The sequence below is a fragment of the Bubalus kerabau genome, chromosome 18 (assembly GCF_029407905.1).
Source record: "Bubalus kerabau isolate K-KA32 ecotype Philippines breed swamp buffalo chromosome 18, PCC_UOA_SB_1v2, whole genome shotgun sequence".
Taxonomy (NCBI): Eukaryota; Metazoa; Chordata; class Mammalia; order Artiodactyla; family Bovidae; genus Bubalus; species Bubalus kerabau.
In genome coordinates, this window is record NC_073641.1 from 69,968,098 (window position 1) to 69,986,297 (window position 18,200).

Sequence of the window (18,200 nt, forward strand, 5' to 3'; positions counted from 1 at the left end):
ATTTCACTGTTTACACTGTTTGGAAAAGTATAAAAAAAATTTGCATCATAAAGTACCACTAACATTCAGTCAACCCTTTAAACATGCTAAAAGTGGCTAAGATTGAGATATTTATAGAGAAACAGAAAGATGAGGAACACAATATTATTGCGGTAGCTCTATAAATATTCACAAACATATGTCTTTCCTATTATGAGAGACCCACTTGGACCTCTTGATTCCACTCTCACAATTAGAGGAAGAAATGGAAGAAATTATTTCTTAAATTAGAAGAGACAGGAGTTCTTGAATCGGTGAGACCTTTCCACGGGAAAGAAGTGATTTTGGTGAGGACAAGCGCACTCTTATGTCTGGCCGACGTTTACGCAGGGACGGCGTCTGTTTCTCACAAAGGCACTCAGCAGCAGCTGCCACTTACGGGCCGGGAGGGAGGTGAGACCCCTCCGTGTCCCGGGCTGCTGACGGCGCACGGCGCCCACGGATCTGGCGAAGCCCTGGCGGAGGCGCTTACCCAGGGTGTCACAGGGCTCGTTCTTCCAGGAGCATATGTCCAGGCCGGTGAGTAAGATGGCGTGGTCGTGGCGAGCCCCATCTTTCCCCGTCAGTCCAGACTGCCACTGGCAGAAGCTGCTCAGGCTGTGGTCCGCGTGGTGGCTTATCACCAAGCCTGGCTGCGTGGGAGGGCGCCCGAGAAAACAGGAAGAAAGCATGTCAGCAGCGGCCCTGGCACTGCCATCCCCACACACTACCACTGATTTGGATTCCAATGATGTGGCTGAATCTGAATGGCAGACGAACTAATCTATCCATCTCATGTATTAAAATCCAAAGGAGGGCATTGTATTTAAAACTTGTAGATTCAGTGCAGACGCTCATGTCCCTTTCTCTAGTTCTGTACAAAAACAGTGAGGATGCATTCGATCACTGATCACACTTCGATGACCCAAGAAACATTACTTCTGTGTCTGTAACTCTTCTAAGAGTTATTATTACAGCGTTAAATTAGGTCAGTTTTCCACAGAGACACCATGTTGTAAGAAGGGGCTGCTCAACTGACAAAGCTTTATTTCTTTATGTCTAGAAAGAAATTTCTTTATTTCTAGAAAACAGGCTGGAACTAGAAGGATAGTTCCAGGTGACGTTCAGCCTCCTCCATGTATTGCTGTTGTTGTTCTGTAGCTAAGTCATGTTTGACTTTTTTGTGACCTCAAGGACTATATCCCGCCAGGCTCCTCTGTCCATGGGAATTCCCAGGCAAGAATACTGGAGTGGGTTGCCATTTCCTCTTCCAGGGTATCTTCCCAACCCAGGCATCAAACCCGCATCTCCTGCATTGACAGGCAGATTCTTTACCACTGAACCACCATGGTATATACACTAAGTTCTAATAGATCAGCAATGAGAGATCAGAATGAAGGTGACCTGAACTCTTGGTAAACGAAGAATTGGGGGGGCTGGTAAGAATAGCTCTCAAAGCTGGCAGATGAGTTATTTAAACCTTATCTATAGGTTCAATATATTTTCCTATGGATGGTCACAGAAAACCAGCTTAAACATCTCCATTTCAGGACAACAACTTTAAAGCTTTTCTGACCAGAGTGTTGGGCTGGAACCGTGTCTCTCAGTCACTAACACATTTTCTCCTTCAGTGCTCACTGTGTCTTTCCAGAGAGCCAAACGCACCCAAGCTAATGCTGGGCATCAACCCTGGGACATGCCTTACATTCTTCAGCTGGTGATTTCCAGGAAAACTGCATTAATTAAAGTTAACACAGGTGTATGATCAAACGATAACCTTGCTTATTCTTTGCCGCTTGGATGAATTCCAAGGTGAAACGTTTTAATGCAGAGAATAATTAACCTGTCACCTGGGAATCCCTGCTCAGTCAGCAGCCCCCTCTGCAGACACACACGAGAGGCAATGGAGTTGTACTTCGCTGACTATTCAGTCCAGAAACACACCTGCCCCTGCACACCCCGCCTGCATGGAAAGAGGGCCACAGCCCAGAACCTGCAAATCTGAAGGCATCTGAGATCTTATCAAGGATCTCAGAGTTCATCTAAAAAGTATTTGTTTCATAAACAAGACAACCATGGCTAACAGGAGACTCTGCTGAAACACCAGCAAGGGTGGAACTGGAGGCTGGGTGCCTGACTAGGACCCGGGGTTCACTCCCTGACCAGCTCAGGGCAAAATAGAGCTGAGAGCCCTTTATGGCTAAGAAACTCCCCCTTACTTCTGCCACAAGATGCCCACCCGAGGTGCATTGTGAATGGAGGTGCACCTCTGTGTGTCCACATAGGGGTTCTGAAATGAAGGCATCAGAGAATCGTTTCCCCACTGCTCCCAAGATCCAGCATAATTTGGAGGTTTGCATGCAATGAGAGAAATGTGACTGACATTCTAGACTCTAAGAATAAAATGCTGAGACTGAAGGTGGTAAAGGTGAGTGTCAGTGCTTGGGAGGTAACAGAGCGCAAGCACGCAGGCTGCAGAGTGGTGCCGCCTCTGGGCTACAGGGCGCTATTAAACGCCTTCTAACAAAAGACGCCACCTCCATCCTCAGGGCTCACAGTGGAACACGCTTCGTATTGTGGGTGTATTTCCCACCCAGGTATTTACAGTAGTTCTTTTTGGGACTTCCACAGTGGTCCAGTGGCTAAAACTTCACGCTCTCAATGCAAGGGACCTAGGTTCAATCTCTGTTCAGGGATCTAAATCCCACAGGCCACAACTAAAGAACCCTGCACGCTGCAATGAAGATCGGAGATCCTGAGCATCTCAACTAAGACCAGTGCGGCCAAATAAATAAATATATTTTAACGTTACTTTTCCTTTCCATTTTCTTATTAGCCAAGCAAATGAGTATGCTTTACTTCTCTGCACAAAAATCACAAACAAAAGTCACATAAGCATTATGGGAACTGACAAGAAACTGACTGTATTAGACACACAATATCAGAATGTTTCTGTCCTCAAGGGAAAGAGAAGGGAAGAATCCATAGAAAAATTACATTTAGGAAAATGAATATTTTGCACTTATTTTTCTGAGGCGGGGAAGCTGCTTGTATCAAAGATAGGATACCTGTTCCTCTTCCAGAAGAATAAGGGCGACAATGGCAATGTTGATATTCCCTCCTATTGTCCCGTCTTTGAATAGAGCAGACACCTGGGAAAGACAGGTAATTCATGTCAGTCCCTGTACATGACACCCTTTCCCCCAGCCCTTATCCTGGAGTTCACAGCTGAAGGCCAATCCCATGTTCTCCACTGACAGAGCAATGTTTAGTTTCTTACACTGCTAGACACACAGGGATGTGAAGTGAAGTGTGAAAGTGAAAGTGTTAGTCGCTCAGTCGTGTCTGACTCTTTGAGACCCCATGGACTGTAGCCTGCCAGGCTCCTCTGTCCATGGGATTCTCCAGGCAAGAATACTGGAGTGGGTAGCCTTTCCCTTCTCCAGGGGATCTTCCCAACCCAGGGATGGAACCCAGGTCTCCTGCAAGGCAGGCAGATTCTTTATCATCTGAGTCATCAGGAAAGCCCAAGACACACAGGTATGGGAACATCTAATCACACCAACTGTTGGGTCCTTATAGTTGGTGCTTGGAAGTAAAACAATGAAGTCTGGGGAGGCAGGTCCCACATGTTATCAAACACCAGTGAAGGGCTCACAAGTCCCCTTAGTTGGTAAGTGTCCTCATTAGACTACAAGGAAGTTTCTTTTTTAACTGACAGTGATGATCCACAGGTAAGCACTCCCCAAGCTGTCCAAGCGAAAGATTCCAGAAGCATAAGAGAACTTCTTGGGAAAAGACCAAGAGGATACAAGAAAGATAAGGAAATCAATGCAGAAAGACGGTGATCAAGGGGAGATGCAGACATTAGAGGTGAAGGTCACAGGGGTAGAAATGAGTGATCAGAGTGATCAGGCATTTGATCAGGCGTCACCTCAGGCATTTGAGGTTAGGGTTAGGGTGATGAGTGAGGATGAGTCAATGGTCACGGGAAGCTCCAGGGAACTGATTTGGCACCAAGATATGGAAATGTGGGAAAAGCTCAACAGAACACAGGCAATGTTTGCAAATGGCAGAGACCTGCAGTGGCGGGTGCCTCTGGGTGACCACCTCCCTCAGTCCCCTGGGAGACTGGAAACCACGAGGGTCTGGCCACCAAAAACGAGGACAGTGAGAGCAGCCATGCCGAATCACAGCAGACTGAATCATATTTAGGGGTACTCTGTTTATCGGGATGTGAAATGTATGTTTCAAATACAACTATTTTAAAAATGCACTTTGATGGCCCCAAATTTTGTCTTCTGTTATGCAGATTCCACTTAGGTGGAATGGGGCTCAGACACCTCTCGCCACACTTTAGTAAAGACTAGAGCTGCCAAGCAGACACGAAGCCAGACACATTTCTATCTACAGTGACATTAAAAAAAAAATTATTGGAGTGTAGTTGCTTTACAGTGGTGCGTTAGTTTCTGCTGTACAGCGGAGGGAGCCAGTCATATGTATTATATCTCTACATTATTTGCTCTTGTTGTTTAGTCACAAAGTCATGTCCGACTCTGTCATCCCATGGACTGCAGCATGCCAGGCTCCTCTGTCTGTGGGATTTCCCAGGCAAGAACACTGGAGTGGATTTCGATTTCCTTCTCCAAGGGATCTTCCCGACCCAGAGAGTGAACCCGTATTTCCTGCACCAGTAGGTGGGTTCTTTACCGCTGAGCCACCAGGGAAGCCCCATGTGTACACACATCCCCTTGATTTTGGATTGCATTTCCATTTAGGTCACCACTGCAGTGACATTCTAAACGGTGTACTGCTTCTTGTTCTTGAAGATAAAATAATGCATCTTTTATATTCACATTCCTAAAAAGATGAGCATTTTCTATGTGCTGTGTTTTAAGTCACTTCAGTCATGTCCAACCCTTTGTGACCCCATGGACTGTAGCCCACTGGGCTCCTCTCTCCATAGAATTCTCCAGGCAAGAATACTGGAATGGGTTGCCATTCCCTTCTCCAAGGGATCTTCCCAACTCAGGGATCAAAGCCAGGTCTCCCTCATTGGAGGTGGATTCTTTACCATCTGAACCACCAGGGGAGATGGGCATTTCTATAGGGCCACCTAAAATCATACATATATAATGCTGATGGGCAGACTTACTGCACTCAAATGTCTCAGCATCCTCTTGGTGATTTCTGATAAATGGATACATTGTAAACTTGAAATATTGTTCATATTTTTTTCATGCCAAATTGTTCATCCTCCAAATTTTATTCTCTGAAGGCCTGAAAATGGCTCTTATGATTGGAGCATAGTAAAACTGAAGGAGCTATCATGGATAAAATATTTCTTGAGTATGAAACATAAATCCACAAGTAAAAGAAGGAGGCAAACACACACACTAACACACACCATGAGGCAGAATTACACACGCAACTCAAAGAGAAGGATGTGCCTACCATGTTGAGAATTGTCAGCACGTAGGTGGTGATGTTTTCATGGCCATGGTTTTGCATCATCTTTTTGTCAACCACAACCAGCGTCTCCACATTCAGCTCTTCATTCCTATGGGACTTCAGAAGGGACCGCTTTTGCCTTACACATGATTTATACTCATCCGGCAAGATGAAAAGGTCTTCTTTGGGAGGCTTGGGCATGTCTACAGGGGGGCGTTTGGAGAGGAAGTAAAAGCAAAGTCATCACACAAACCAGTGGCAGAGCTCGTGCTAAAGAAAATGGATTAAAAAAATGAATGTTCATGAAATGAACCATAAGACCCTTAAAACTACGATGTGAAACTTGTGTTAAGGTGGGACACTACATTTACATAAAGTTTGCATAGCCTAGATGTCATAGAATTCATCACTATATGGACTTTTGTATGCATTTCTCCTGATTTAAAACAAATTGGTCTGTATAGTCAAAGCTGTGCTTTTTCCAGTAGTCATGTACGGATGTTAGAGTTGGACCATAAAGAAGGCTAAGCACTGAAGAATTGATGCTTTCAAACTGTGGTGCTGGAGAAGACTCTTGAGAGTCCCTTGGACTGCAAGAAGATCCAACCAATCCATCCTAAAGGAAATCAACCCTGAATATTCATTGGAAGGACTGATCCTGAAGCTGAAGCTCTAATCCTTTGGCCATCTGGTGTGAAGAGCTGATTCACTGGAAAAAAACCTGATGCTGGGAAAGACTGGCAGCAGGAGGAGAAGGGAATGACAGAAGACGAGATGGTTGGATGGCATCCCCAATTCAACTGACATGATTCTGACCACACTCTGGGAGTTGGTGATGGACAGGGAAGCCTGGCGTGCTGCAGTCTGCGGGGTTGCAAAGAGGAGTACACGACTGAGCAACTCAACAACAAAAACAAAAAGATCACTTTGGCTCTGAAGTGCTGGTGTCTAAAAGCAAGATGTTCCAAGATTGTGAACATGAGGGTATGTGCAACAGGGGCTCTGAAATGGAGTCACTGACAGAGCAATAAAACTAATAATTACAAAAAGAAGTGCTGTTACACGGTGTTCTCATTTGAAGACTTTTAATGATCTAAGAGGTTTTAAAGTTGATTCCCAGGTCTGGACACACAGCTGGATAGTCTGTAGTATTTCCAGTGGGTTATAAACACACAGCCAGATTGTCTGTAGTATTTCCAGTGGGTTATAAATGCTCCAGACAGATCCACTGTAGAGCTGAATTTCCTCAAAAGTATTATAAATATTTACCTAATTTAACTGGAAGACAAAATAGACTTGGTCCTCTTAGAGCAAGCTGTTTAAAAATAGTTTTGGCTTTGATAATCGGGAAGTTGACGCTATGCTAAAAATGGTCAAGTTTGGTGGATGCCTCAGAAAACATGGTTAGAATTGCTCCGTGTGAAAGTATCCACATATTAGGTGGCAGTACTTTACTGAATTAGGTGAATTACCGAATTCAGTCAGTCAGTTCAGTTCAGTTGCTCAGTCGTGTCTGATTCTTTGCGACCCCATGAATCGCAGCATGCCAGGCCTCCCTGTCCATCACCAACTCCCAGAGTTCACCCAAACTCATGTGCATCGACTCAGTGATGCCATCCAGCCATCTCACCCTCTGTTGTCCCCTTCTCATCCTGCCCCCAATCCCTCCCAGCATCAGAGTCTTTTCCAATGAGTCAACTCTTCTCATGAGTGGCCAAAGTACTGGAGTTTCAACCTCATCATCAGTCCTTCCAATGAACATCTAGGACTGATGTCCTTTAGGATGGACTGGTTCGATCTCCTTGCAGTCCAAGGGACTTGCAAGAGTCTTCTCCAGCACCACAGTTCAAAAGCATCAATTCTTCGGCACTCAGCCTTCTTCACAGTCCAACTCTCACATCCATACATGACCACTGGAAAAACTATAGCCTTGACTAGACGGACCTTTGTTGGCAAAGTAATATTTCTGCTTTTTAATATGCTATCTAGGTTGGTCATAACTTTCCCTCCAAGGAGTAAGTGTCTTTTAATTTCATGGCTGCAGTCACCATCTGCAGTGATTTTGGAGCCCCCCCAAAATGAAGGTGGCACTAATTCAAAATCTATGCCAGCTCTGCTCATGGAATACTCAGCTAGAAGACACTGTTCTGATTGACTGATACTCACATCCACTGCATTTTACTCTCTTTGCTAAAATACTTGCAAACTTAAAAGAACTCTTGGGAGGATAACAGCTACACCGGCTACAGTTTAATAAGCACCCATCACGTGCCATTTGCATTGACGCGGTTTACACTGATGTGGTCTCCCCCATAAGAGATGTCTATGTATAACCCATTCACTCTCTATGCTAGCCATGGGTAGGAGTGAGGCCACCGAGACACGGGAGATGAACATCACTTTCTCAAAATCCCTTCCTAGAAGGCATTAGGAATGGATTTCAGATCTGGCAGTGTGGTCCCAGGGCTGTTAGTCTTAATTTCCATAAATACAGGGTACAAGCGGAGATGGGAACATAGCAGTTCCCCAGGCCCTCAGTACTGGAAAGAGGCAGGAGCACAGAGGTGGAGGTCTCACTGGCCTGGGGTCTGAAAAGCCCCTCAAAACAAGTCATCCGCTCAATATGGCCTCACAGCATCTCCTGCCACACGTGAGTCCCAGCTCAAAACCCACCCATGATGCCTCAGCTAGAAGCAGCAAGCTACTATTTGAGCCTGAGGTTCAGAGTCACAATTGATTTTAAGCAAATCAGCCTGCTTTTCTCCGCCCTTTTCAACAGAGAGAGATGCCTAAACCCTAAACCCACAAAGTGAAAGGGTTAGCTGCTCAGTCGTGTCCGACTCTTTGTGACCCCGTGGTCTGCCCATGGAATTCTCTAGGCAAGAATCCTGGAGTGGGTTGCCATTTTCTTCTCCAGGGATCTTCTCCACCTGGGGATCGAACCTGGGTCTCCTGCATGGTAGGCAGATCCTTTACTGTCTGAGCCACAGCTGCTGCTGCTGCTGAGTCACTTCAGTCGTGTCTGGCTCTGTGCGACCCCATAGACAGCAGCCCACTAGGGAAGCCTAAACACACAGGAAAATCCCTCATCTCCTGAGCAGAGACTCCAGGACAGAATCTTTGTAGGTGTAAACCCCCCTGAGACAGAAGATGGAGGTACCTCCAGGGAAGCCCAAAGCCTCATGGATAGTGTGGGAATATCGTGTCCCACGCTGTCAGATAAGTGAGCCCTGAGGATTAAGTGCTCAGCCCGGAGGGATTGTGCTAATTCTGCTAGGCATGGCCCCAGCTGCTCGGGGGGCCCAGGGCAAAGAACTGCCATGTGCCCTGCAGAAGCGGGCAGAGATGGCAAGTCAACAGCACCAGATCAGCCACTGACGCCACCCACATTTTCTGCCACCTTTTTTCTAGTTTTATTATGAAAACATAGTGCTTTTCAGGTCTACTATAGCCTTCTACTTCTCTGTGTATTCGTTCTATTAATTTTTGAGAGTTTGATATTGAAACTCCAACTAAAAATCTTCATCTACTTAAAAAAAACTGTAATATATAGTGGAACTATATGTAACCTTGTTCTGTATATTCTGAGACTCCTGTAAATGAGTTATCATACTTCTGTAATTAAAAAAATTAAGATTAAAAAAGAGAAAAAAATGGCTACATTTTTCCATTTTCCAGCTGCAAGTGTTATTGTATAATTTAGTGTCTTATTCAGATATCTCCCTCTCAACAACCAGACTCCACTACTGAGATTCTGAAATGCCTCTGGAGGCAAATGCATCGACAGCACAGACAGCCACACCAAACAGAACAACCGTACTGCCCTGCATGCCCAGGTGCGCTGCCTGTGAGCTACGGGTCTGAATGACTCCCGTCACCTCCAGATAAGAATGAAAGGGTCACATTCATTCCAGAAGGGTCAGCACTGCTGGATTGCTCAGAAACACTGAAACATCTGCGTTGGGCCCTGGAGCGGCCTGTCAAAGACGCGTGGACAGCCCTGCCCATCTTTCCTGCCTGGATCCAGGTGCTTGGTCATCTGTCTCTGACGCATGGAGTCTGTCCTACTCTGACTACACCCTCACCGGGAGCCCTGCCAGCATCTTCCTGGCTCTGACCTTGTCTGTGCCTGAGTCCCGCCTCTCTGTCTGTTCCAGTTGGTCTCGACCTGTTTGGCCCCGCCCCTGACCTGCCTGGCCCCGCCATTGGTCTGTCCGGCCACGCCCCCTCCCCCCGCCTCCTCTCCGTCTGCACAGACTCAGGAAGCCGCTGCTGGTCAGTGTGCCCTGTTCTGATGCTCACTCAGCTGGACTTCCCTGACCTTCTCACCCTCCTGTTCGCTCTCCTTGTGCTCAACACTGTTCTTCCTGCTGCCTCCCCTAAGACCCAGCCCACTCTTGGTCAGTTTGGGATGAGATTTTTGAGACCGTCTGAATGTATTCTGAGACTGATTTACAGGACATGCGTTCAGATGACACATGGGTGCAAACAGATCAGCCGTGCTTGTTCTTCTGTCGTAGGTGCCAAGTGATTCTGGGTCATTCTCTCTTCTCCGCAGTGTGTTATGGAGCCCCTGCATGTGCCCACACTTAAGTGAGGCTGCTGGCCCAGCGGCCAATGAAGCTAAGCAGCAGAGAAAGGTGGGCTTCCAGAAGTGCCTTGGGGAAGGTTTGCTATTAACAAATAAAGCCAAGCTTGAGGGGAAAGCTGAAGCAAACGAGGACAAGTTCAGAAAACACTGAACTTCTATTCCTGAGTCTGTGAGAGGTTCCTACATAAAATGTAAGTATCATTTCTCTTCCTAAATGTTCATGACACAAACAAAGAGGACTTCGATAAAGCCTTGGTGAAAAATTGTAGGTAAATTACACCGTGCATCCTGTGTCTTCTGACGTGATGAGTGAAGTATATAAACCTGCCTAGGGATAAATCACCTCAGTGGGAAAAGCATGTCAGCTTTAACAAATCTGCTGCTAAGTCGCTTCAGTCGTGTCCGACTCTGTGCAACCCCATAGACGGCAGCCCACTAGGCTCCCCCATCCCTGGGATTCTCCAGGCAAGAACACTGGAGTGGGTTGCCATTTCCTTCTCCAATGCATGAAAGGGAAGTCACTCAGTCGTGTCTGACTCTAGCGACCCCATGGACTGCAGCCCACCAGGCTCCTCCGTCCATGGGATTTTCCAGGCAAAAGTACTGGAGTGGGGTGCCATTGCCTTCTCCGATTAACAAATCTAGACCTCAAAAATAAAGTTACTGGGTAGAGATACCAGGATTCTTTTGAAGATGTCTGGTAGAGGAGTCCACATTTCTGTGAATCATGTCATTTAGTCTGCCCAGGGAACAGCTCTTAAAATTAAACAAACAAACAAAAAAAAAACTACCTTTATCCATATGCCATGGAAAGATATTTTATCCTGAACATCCAGACGATGAGCTCTCTTTGGAATCATCACTTAGGATTAGCAAAGGTGGTCAATAAATTTCACCTCGAGCGCAGACTACTTTGAAGAAAATTAAAAATACTCGTGTCTTACTTAACATCCTAATCGTTAAATTACAAAGACAATCGTCCTTACATACATTTCTTGCGCCTTCCGCAGAAATGCTGCTTCTGTGGGTGCCTGAAGCTGAAGCCTCGTGGGGATTGATCTTCGTGGTGGAAGAGATGGTGGTTTTCCAGCCCCCACTTTTTCTCCATCATCGCGACCCGGTGGGGCCCCACGGCCGGTGGTGGCTCGGTGGATCTCTTGTACAGGATGTGGGAGGGAGGCCTGCCCCCTGTGGAGTCACTGGGGCTCCCTGCCAGGTGTGAAGGGAGGGGCTTCAGGAAGTAGTCCGCTTCCTGGGTTCTTATCATGCCTGACTGCAGAAGAGAGAGGGAGAAAGAAAGGTGCATCGCTGCTTTATCATCTGCTCACAAACATGCTGTTCCCTCCAGGGAGAAACCTGGAATGGGAAATGACAACCCACTCCAGTATTCTTGATTAAAGAATTCCATGGACAGAGGAGCCTGGAGGGCTACAGTTCATGGGGTCACAAAGAGCAGAGAAGCATACACACACACACACACACACACACACACACAGGGTTCCCTCCAGGGAGAACCCATGTGGAAAAGGGTCATATAGAGGGCTGAGAATTAGGGGATGAGGGGTCCACCCCATCTTTTCAGAAACAGTGGTGTGGAGGTCAAAGGATTTGACTCTTGGAGCAGAGAGAGATCTCACAGCATACCAAGGTCAGGTCCTTTACTGGAAAAAATGGAGGAGAAAACACACACACAGCCCTAGATAGTAATACGGGTCAGGGTGGGTGGGGGAGCTCTCAAATAAAGACATAAATTTATAAACCCAATATAGTCAGCTGTTTTCTTCTAGTTTTATGCACTGTTCATTGAAGAAGGCCTTCTTGTTTCTCCTTGCTATTCTTTGGAACTCTTCATTTGGTTGAATGAAACTTTCCCTTTCTCCCTTGCTTTTTGCATCTCTTCTCTAGAAGAAAACAACAGAAGAGGAAAGACCAGAGATCTCTTCAGGAAAACTGGAAATATCAAGGGACCATTTCACCCAAAGATGGTCACAATAAAGGAGAGAAACAACAGAGACCTAGTAGATGCTGAAGAGATCAGGAAAAGGTGGAAAGAACACACAGAAGAGCTGTACAAAAAAGATCTCAATGAACCAGATTATGATGATGGTGTGGTCAGTCACCCAGAGCCAGACATTCTGGAGTGTGAAGCCAAGTGGACCTTGGGAAAAACTGCTGCTAATAAAGCTAGTGGATGTGATGGAATTCCAGTAGAACTGTTCAAAACCCTAAAGGATGATGCCATCAAGGTGTTGCATTCAATATGTCAGCAAATCTGGAAAGCCCCACAGTGGCCACAGGACTGGAAAAGGTCAATCCTCATCACATTCCCTAGGAAGGGTAGTACTAAAGAGTATTCTAACCATTGGACGATTGCACCCATCTCCCTTGCTAGTAAGAGCGTGCTTAAAATCTTTCATGCTAGGCTTCAGCATTATGCAAACCAAGAATTTCCAGATGTCCAAGCTGGGTTTAGAAAAGGCAGAGGAACCAGAGATCAAATTGCCAATATTCACTGAATCATAAACAAAGCAAGGGAATTCTATAAAAATATCAATCTCTGTTTCATTGACTACACTAAAGCCTTTAACTGTATGGATCATAACAAACTGGAAAGCTCTTAAAGAGATGGGAATACCAGACCATCTTACCTGTCTCCTAAGAAACCTGTATGCGGGTCAAGAAGCAACAGTTAGAACCATGCATGGAACAACTGATTGATTCAGGATTAAGAAAGTAGTATGACAGGGCTGTCTGCTGTCACCCTGTTTGTTTAACCTATATGCTGAGCACATAATGAGAAATGCTGGGCTGGATGAGTTACAAGCTGGAATCAAGATAGGTGGGAGAAACATCAACAACCTCAGATACACAGATGAGACCACTCTAAAGGCAGAAAGTGAAGAGGAACTAAAGAACCTCTATATGAGAGAGGAGCGAGTCAGCTTAAAACTAAATATTAAAAAACTAAGATCATGCCACCCGGCCCTATTATTGGATGGCACATAGAAGGGGAAAATGTGGAAGTAGTGACAGATTTCCTCTTTTGGGCTCCAAAATCACTGTGGATGGTGACTGGAGCCATGAAATCAGAGGACAACTGTTTCTTGGCAGGAAAGCGATGACAAACCTAGACAGTGTGTTGCAAAGCAGAGACATTACTCTGCAGACAAAGGTCCATATAGTCAAGGCTGTGGTCTGCCCAATGGTCATGTATGGTTGTGAGAGCTGGACCGCAAAGAAGGAAGAGTGCCAAAGAATTGATGCCTTTGAACTGTGGTGCTGGAGTAGACTCCTAAGAGTCCCTTGGACAGCAAGGAGATCAAACCCGTCAATCCTAAAGGAAATAAGTCCTGAATATTCATTGGAAGGACTGATGCTGAAGCTGAAGCTCCTGTATTTTGGTCATTTGATAAGAACAGGCGACTCACTAGCAAAGTTCCTGATGCTGGGAAAGATTGAGGGCAGAAGGAGAAGAGGACAACAGAGGATGAGATGGCTGGATGGCATCACTAATGCAATGGACATGAACCTGGACAAACTCTGGGAGATGGTGAGGGACAGGGAGGCCTGGTGTGCTGCAGTCAGTCCATGGGGTTGCAAAGAGTCAGATGTAACTGGGCAACTGAAGGAACGAACAGATATAGTCAATAGCAAAACTCTATTCAAACCTGAATATGATGTGACACTTTCTATAAAAGCGTAACAATGAAATCAATCCAGTAGGAAGCAAAAAGGAATAGTTTAGGGAATTGGGGAGATCTTTCTAAACAAGGTATTTGAGAAATAGAAAAGAATTGATTATAAAATTAAAAAAAAAAGTACAGTATAACAGACAATGAAGCACAATGGCAAAAATAGCTTAAGTGAGAGAAAATGGAGACCACCTTTTACGTTTAGAGTGACAAGGACTTTCAGAGTTGATAACTGTTGGGAACAGACTGGCAGTGTGACCCCGAGAAAGGGTGAACTGGGGCCCCTCCCGGCTCATCTATCAACACTGAAAATATATCATTTGATTCCAGGATTTTAACCCTCTGGAATTCTTGCTTAATTTATTTTTAATTGAAGGATAATTGTTTACAATATTGCAGTAGTTTCTGCCATACATCAACATGAATCAGCCACAGGCATACATATGGCCCCTCCCTCGAGAACCTCCCTCCCACCTCCCACTCCGGCCCACCCTCTTAGGTTATCGCAGAGTATGGGGTTTGAGCTTGTGTGATACAGCAAATTCCCACCAGCTATCTATTTTATATATGGTATTGTATATGTTTCAATGCTATTCTCTCTATTCTTCCCTAGAGGCTATTATACAGAGTGAAATAAGTCAGAAAGAGAAAAACAGCTAGCCTATATTGCCAAGTGCTGCTAGCAGGCACTCCTCCAGTATTGATACATATTTGCGAATGTATAATTTAGTCACTGTTTATAATCATTTAAAAGTACAGACAAAACAAATTAATAACAAAAATAAATAATGTTTATCAATTAGTTCAGAGTGATTTTTAAAGTACATTTTTTTTTTTTTGTATTTGGAGAGTATATAACCATTTTAAAAGGCCATGTCCTGATGATAATCTTAAGTAAACACTTCTGTGTGAGCTCCTAAGATTATGGCCAACATTTCCTATATTACACCTTATTTATCACAGACATCCTGGAAGGTTGGTATCACTCTGCTCTTCCTTCTATGGACAAGGAAATACAGAGTCTGGCTGATTAAATAACATATTCAAGGTTACCTGGGAAAGTATAAGAATTTGAACAAAATCAGAGTAAGTTCAAAACCTGTAAGGTTTAGGCTTATAATGTAGGGTTCCCAGAAGTTGTTAAATTTTTTTTAAAGTGTATGCTGCTACTGCTGCTGCTGCTAAGTCGAATCAGCCATGTCCGACTCTCTGCGGCAGCCCACCAGTCTCCCCCGTCCCTGGGATTCTCCAGGCAAGAATACTGGAGTGGGTTGCCATTTCCTTCTCTGGTGCATGAAAGTGAAAAGTGAAAGTGAAGTAGCCCAGTCGTGTCCGACTCTCTGCGACCTCATGGACTGTAGCCCACCAGGCTCCTTTGTCCATGGGATGCTCCAAGCAAGAGTACTGGAGTGGGTTGCCATCACCTTCTCCTTTAAAATGTATAATAAAGTATATAGTGTGATTCCAAATGTGTTCATTTTTTTAAGTGTGCCTCTCCACTTAAAGTATTTTCCTAGAAGGGCTAATGAAAAATTGCCGAAGCTGGTTATGTTCAGGAAGGGGAAATCAAGGAGGAGGGATGTAAGAAGAGAATTCCACATCCATTTTTACATCTTTAGGCATTACTCAAGTTTGTAAAATCTGTGTACATACTTACCTTAAAAATATCAATGGCATTGCTGGATCGTGGGATGACAGATGAGCTTTTAAAATCCTTATAAGTGTTTTAAAATAGCTTTATAATTTTAGAATACAGTTAACTATTCCTACAGAACTATTAAGGTATCGCTTAGCATTCTCCAATATAGTATTATAAGAGTGCTGATATTTTCCTAATCATTTTCTTAATTCAGCACATGATTAGCACTTTCTAGGTACTCAGAGACACTGGTGCTCGGGTGCTTGTTCTCAGTGAACCTCTGATTTAGGACCTGAGGCTGACCCTCATCTGGAGGGGCCCAGTGCCCATCACCACCCACCAAACTCAGTTCTGTGGGTGCTGAGCTGTCCTGCACGGATCTGAGTGTTTGCACAGGGTGGGATGATAGACACGGAGAAGCCCTTCTCAGATCGCGGGAAAGTGTCAAATGCAGCTCTCAGGGACAGGAGGGTGGGGTGGACACAAATGAGAGGGGAGACCAGGCTTATCGTGCATTCAGAGGTAAAGCCCTGGCCACAGTGTTCCTGCAGGTGGGGAAGGGGGAGATCAGATCGTGCATGCGTGCTTAGTCACTCAGTCATGTCTGACTTTGTGACCCCATGGACTGTAGCCTGCCAGGCTCCTCTGTTCATGGAATTCTCCAGGCAAGATTACTGGAGTGGGCTGCCATTTCCTCCTCAGGGGAGGAGACGGTTAACAGCAGTAAACAATCAGTGAAGCCATCAGCACCTTGGGGGGTAGACCTCCCAGGGCAGAAATGCCACCCTGCAAGGAAAGGTGAAATCCTTGGAGTGTATGCTGCAGATCCAGGTGGAGGAGGAGGAGGAGGGCTGGGGAGGCTGCCACTGGTGCTCTCCATGGATGCCCGGGAAGCCTTTTTGGCTAAGTACTCTACCAACTAAACTAGAACAGACAGTACTTTAACATCTGCAGTGCTATCAAGGAAAAGTCAAGTGTGGGATTAAATAAAAGCTGGAGCCAGGTGGGTTTCATCCTGTTGGCAGTTCAACTAACTCAGGAGTAGCAGGAGCAGTCATGGGTGTGTTCAGCCTTGTGTGATAACATACCCAGGGGTTTCCACACTTGCAACTAGTTGAAGTGTTATATTCAGTTCAGTTCAGTTCAGTCGCTCAGTCCTGTCTGACACTTGGAGACCATGAATTCTGCTGAATTCTGCTCATGAATCACAGCACGCCAGGCCTCCCTGTCCATCACCAACCCCGGAGTTCATTCAAACTCATGTCCATTGAGTCAGTGATGCCATCCAGCCATCTCATCCTCTGTCATCCCCTTCTACTCCTGCCCCCAATCCCTCCCAGCATCAGTCTTTTCCAGTGACTCAACACTTTGCATGAGTTGGCCAAAGTACTGGAGTTTCAGCTTTAGCATTATTCCTTCCAAAGAACACCCAGGGCTGATCTCCTTTAGAATGGACTGGTGGGATCTCCTTGCAGTCCAAGGGACTCTCAAGAACCTTCTCCAACACCACAGTTTAAAAGCATCAATTCTTTGGCACTCAGCTTTCTTCACAGTCCAACTCTCACATCCATACATGACCACTGGAAAAACCAGAGCCTTGACTAGACGGACCTTTGTTGGCAAAGTAATATCTCTACTTTTGAATATGCTATCTAGGTTGGTCATAATTTTCCTTCCAAGGAGTAAGCATTTTTTAATTTCATGGCTGTAGTCACCATCTGCAGTGATTTTGGAGCCCCAAAAAATAAAGTCTGACACTGTTTCCACTGTTTCCCCATCTATTTCCCATGAATTGATGGGACCAGATGCCATGATCTTCATTTTCTGAATGTTGAGCTTTAAGCCAACTTTTTCACTCTCCTCTTTCACTTTAATCAAGATGCTTTTTAGTTCCTCTTCACTTTCTGCCATAAGGGTGGTGTCATCTGCACATCTGAGGTTATTGATATTTTCTCCCGGCAATCTTGACTCCAGCTTGTGCTTCTTCCAGCCCAGCATTTCTCATGATGTACTCTGCACATAAGTTAAATAAGCAGGGTGACAATATACAGCCTTGACGTACTCCTTTTAAAAACAGTAATTTTTTTTCCTTAAAAAACCCTTTTCTGATATGCAAATAATGTCTTACTCTTCAAATCACCTGGAAAATACGAACAACTCCTGTGGGTTCTCTAGAGTCAATGATGTCCAGCATCTCTGACTGGAGCCCAGATGGACTTACAGAGAACAGAGTCTGATACCCATTATTCGATTCTAACCTTACAATCTTTGTGCCTTTGGACGAGTTACTCCTTCCCTCTGTGCTGTTTTGTCCTCTAGGGAGTGGATACAAAGACAGCCACTTGCCATGAGTTTGTAAGACTTAACACTAATATATACCTAAATACATAAATGAACACTCAGTCATGTCCAACTCTTTGTGACCCCATGGACTATACAGTACATGGAATTCTCCAGACCAGAATACTGGAGTGGGTAGCCTTTCCCTTCTCCAGGGGATCTTCCCAACTCAAGGATCGAACCCTGGTCTCCTGCATTGCAGGTGGATTCTTTACCAGCTGTGCCACAGGGAAACCCATTTAAAATACATGACCTCCAGTAAATAAGCAAAAAAAAAAAAAAAAAAAAAAAAAAAAAGATTTGCTGCATAAATGAAACAAAGACCGCAGATACCATGCTTCAGCCTGAAGATCTATGATTCCCTTTGGATAATGCAGGCAGTTTTTGTCAGATGGTTCACTCTACAGTACAAGATCCCTCTGAAGCCTGAGTGTGGGGGTGCCCCAACAACATCATAATCACCCCAAAC

At 45.1% G+C, this 18,200-nt stretch overlaps 1 protein-coding gene across 1 annotated transcript in view; it reads right to left on the reverse strand.

Moving 5' to 3' along the window:
- The window catches only part of LOC129633051 (A disintegrin and metalloproteinase with thrombospondin motifs 16-like), an 86,529-nt gene that overhangs the window by 15,961 nt on the left and 52,368 nt on the right, over positions 1–18,200 (reverse strand). Inside the window, exons 4-7 of the mRNA XM_055554831.1 lie at positions 11,051–11,333; positions 5,473–5,672; positions 3,087–3,170; positions 512–671 (exon numbers count right to left, since the gene is read on the reverse strand). Coding sequence (XP_055410806.1) covers positions 512–671; positions 3,087–3,170; positions 5,473–5,672; positions 11,051–11,333 — 727 coding nt within the window. The remainder of the gene's footprint in view (positions 1–511; positions 672–3,086; positions 3,171–5,472; positions 5,673–11,050; positions 11,334–18,200) is intronic.